Source organism: Suricata suricatta, chromosome 3, assembly GCF_006229205.1.
Source record: "Suricata suricatta isolate VVHF042 chromosome 3, meerkat_22Aug2017_6uvM2_HiC, whole genome shotgun sequence".
NCBI lineage: Eukaryota > Metazoa > Chordata > Mammalia > Carnivora > Herpestidae > Suricata > Suricata suricatta.
In genome coordinates, this window is record NC_043702.1 from 120,687,796 (window position 1) to 120,691,576 (window position 3,781).

The 3,781-nt window shown below is 41.3% G+C and overlaps 1 protein-coding gene across 1 annotated transcript in view; it reads left to right on the forward strand.

Moving 5' to 3' along the window:
• Nucleotides 1–3,781, forward strand: part of MROH9 (maestro heat like repeat family member 9) — an 84,770-nt gene that overhangs the window by 26,755 nt on the left and 54,234 nt on the right. Inside the window, exon 7 of the mRNA XM_029933068.1 lies at nt 1,158–1,262. Within this exon, the coding sequence (XP_029788928.1) occupies nt 1,158–1,262 (105 nt within the window). The remainder of the gene's footprint in view (nt 1–1,157; nt 1,263–3,781) is intronic.

Sequence of the window (3,781 nt, forward strand, 5' to 3'; positions counted from 1 at the left end):
GATAAGGAAATGGAAGCAGAGAGAGCAACAACGATACGTACGATGCTAATGAACGCGGCAGCTACTCTAATTTGGTAACCTGTTAATTAACCGTGTTGCTCTTATACCTTCCATGTTTAGAAACTCTCCAGATCCTCAAAAAGCTGAAAGCCCACACCTGGAAAAGGCTGGGGCTGACCCCCTGGGATTTAGAGACTCTTCTGCTCTGGGAAATGGACTTTAGACCAATTTTAAACAACGGGAGCAAGTGAAAGGGGACATTTAGCATAAGTACTGTGGACTCCAGCAAAGTGCCTTGAGAAATCTGTTAATAGCCGCTGGCGTGTGAGGCTTGTGCAGGTTTCCTCTCTTCCCGAGCTTGTAAATACGCCTCTGCCTCTGAAGATTTAGAACAAATAGAAGTTACAGCAAGATGAAGTTGAATCCAAATCCTGGAGCTGCCTCCAGGAATATTTTCTGCAAACCATGAGCCAGAAAATATCTGAGTGTTGAATCTGCAGAGGACATTCTGGAGGAAAATGACATTTCAGGATCAGATGACATTTCAATTCTCTTTTAAAACAGGAAGTCAGATCCTGTGATTAAAGAGAGAGGATACATTCTTTGAAAGAAAAAGAGGAGAAGCAACTGATAATCCCATCACAGCCTCGTGTTAAGCTTTTTGGGATGACTGACAAAGTGACTGTTAGACTGCACAGTAGTCTACTCTTTGGATAGAATTAAATAACATACAACCCACACTGGAGGGGAGGGGGTGGGGGTGGGCTAAACAGGTGATGGGCATTAAGGAAGGCACTTCTTGGGATGAGCACAGGGTGTTATATGTAAGTGGTGAATTACTAAATTCTACTCCTGAAACCGGTACTACACCGTATGTTAACTAACTGGAATTTAAACAAAAAATATAACTAGAAAACAAGTAAGTAAGTACCATGTTACCCAGCTGTAGGTACTATAGTATAGTAGATAAAGTAGTATACTAGATAGCTTGTAGTATACAACTAGCTTGTTGTCATCTTTTTGAGAGGAATGTTGGTTAGATGTGAAGTTATCAGGACCCCCGGGGTCCCTTGACATGGTGAAGTTGGTGACAAAAAGGGCGGAACTTGTAGACATGGAAATGCCACGCTCTAGGAGGATTCTTGTGTTTCCCACAGGACTTGGTCGTGTGGATGAATGAAGACAGCTCATACCTGCAGGAGAGAGTCATGGTGATCATCAGCAGGGTGCTGAGCTTTGCTTCCAGGAAAGTCCGGGGACATGTAAGTCACAGCGTTCCATCTCGCCACCGGCTCCCGAAGCCTGAGTCTGTGGTGCCGCTTTCCGAGTCTCGGGGCTTGAGAGTTCGAAATGCCTGCTTGTTATGAGCATGCGGGCAGGTTGGAATATTGAGAAAAGAGTCAATATCCTACTCCGTTTTATGTCAACCAGAGCAGAGTCTCTCAACCAACTGATTAAGACCCTTTATGCTTTCCGCAAACGGTACGAAGGTGTCAAAACCAAGGTTTTGCTGGCTTTCTGGATTCTCGCAATCAGTGTTATTTGAAACCTTATAAATCTTTCCATCCCGACTTTCCTTCTTATTTCTCCTTTTCCTAAAATATTTTTTAAACCATTATTTATTCACTGTAGATTGATGCAAGTAATTCTGGAGTCCTTGCGTTGTGAAACACGGTAGAGAGAGAGCAGACGTCTTCCTTTACCAGCCTCTCCACCCCAATCTCCCCCTGTGCCTGCTACTGTACTCCGTGCCCTGTGGACAGCCTTCTGTGCCCACGCCCACATAGACACGCACACGCTGTGGCACAGCTTGCTCCTTGGTGCTTCTTTCTTAAAATTACATTATGGGGCGCCTGGATGGCTCAGTCCATTAAGTGTCAGGCTTTGGCTCAGGTCATGATCTCACGGTTCGTGGGTTCGAGCCCCACGTCGGGCTCTGTGCTACCAAGTCAGAGCCTGGAGCCTGCTGCAGATTCTGTGTCTCCCTCTCTCTCTGACCCTCCCCTGCTCATGCTGTCTCTCTCAGTCTCTCAAAAATAAATTTAAAAAAATTTTTTTAAATTACATTATAGTTACACATGATTCTGCAATTTGATTTTTTCACTGAACAAATATGTCCCTCCGATATTTTCATGGCAATGTATGTAAATCTATCTCATTCTTTTAGCCAAAGCATATATGTATTGTAATTTAGTTACAGATGGACATTCAGGTATATTTGGGTTTTCCTCTAATTCAAACAGTATACAAATGGCTATCTTTTTTCAAGTACTTGTCTACTTAGAATGCTTATGACATTATAAAGATAATAGATCAAAGAGTACAAATAGGTTACAGTTTTAGCATTACAAAACTAGCCTCTAGTTTGCATTCCTGTGGATATTAACGTTATCATTTGCCCATACTTCCACCACCACTGGGATGTTATTGGAGTTTCTAATGGTGCCTTTCAGATGGAAAGCAAATAGGCATCTCAAAATTGCTAGTATTTACTGGGGTTTTCTATAGTTTTAATAACATCATTGCTTGCCTTCTAAAACATCTTGCTGTCTATGAACATTTCTCTCCCCTTTGATACTGTGAACCCAGCCTCTATTTTTCAGCTCATCCTTAACTGTGATTTTTAAACAGTCTTCTAATTGCCCATCTGATTGTTTGAATCATTTCAGGGGTTCAGAATAAAAGGGATCAGAAAAATACATTCATGATGACACCTTCCTATACTCATTTTCTGCTACTTATACAGAGAGCTTCCAGGCATACTGAGACAAAAAGCCTGAGTAAACATTATAATATATCTGAATTTTTACTGTTTTGTTTAAAATCGGCTTTGAAAGGGAATATAATTTACTTACATGAAGAAATGCAGACCATGACGTTCTGAATCAGCTGATTCTCTATTTCAAAAGAGAGATGGAGTGATTTGTTTCAATCTTCTGGTTCCCTGGTCTGGGAAGCAGCCTTCTATTCTAAAACGGCTCGGCTGTCCATTCATACATCTGGAAGGCTAATCATACAAAATTGCAGCGAGGCTTGAGATTAAGTGTAGTTCGCAACTGCAGCCTGTTTTCTGAACGGTTCCTAAACGTTTCATGCACTCAGCATGTATTTGATGGTGACGGTCTGACCAAGCTTCTATATTGCCTTTTAATTTGTAATCCATATACATATGTTTGTTCATTTATGTTCTAGTGTGTTCCACACAGGTAGCAGGTATGGCATTTTGGGGTTTTGTCATCTTCTATGACCTCTTCTCAGTTTTGATAATGTTCATGAACTTCGTTCTCCCCTACACACAACCCACCCCTCAGCTGTGGAGAAATAATTGTGTAAATTCACAAGTGTGCAGAAGGCTGTCATAAATGGGGTGTCTCTACCTACAACTGAGATTTGTTTGAGAAGTCAGTATGATCTATTACTTTACTCTGCAGTGTTCACTAAGTACCACCAGGTGGCAGCACACCAGCATTCTCCAGAACATGGAGGCCAAACTCGCATCACCCAGTTCATCGGAGTCCAGCAAGCATAAAACTTTATCAGGTTAACTTTCTCTTCATGACAATGTCCTCTAAACATAGTTGAGTCAGTGAAATTAATGGGGGAATAGAGGACAAATATATGAAATTAAACATCTTGGGCTTTTCCCTTATTATTTGCTTTACTTTTTTTTTTTCTTTTTTCTCTTCTTTTTTTTGGTGGTGGGGGTGGTTATGTTTAAATGAAGTTGCTTTTACAACACCAAAGACTTAATCATCCATTTCCTACATAAAAGGGAGCTACT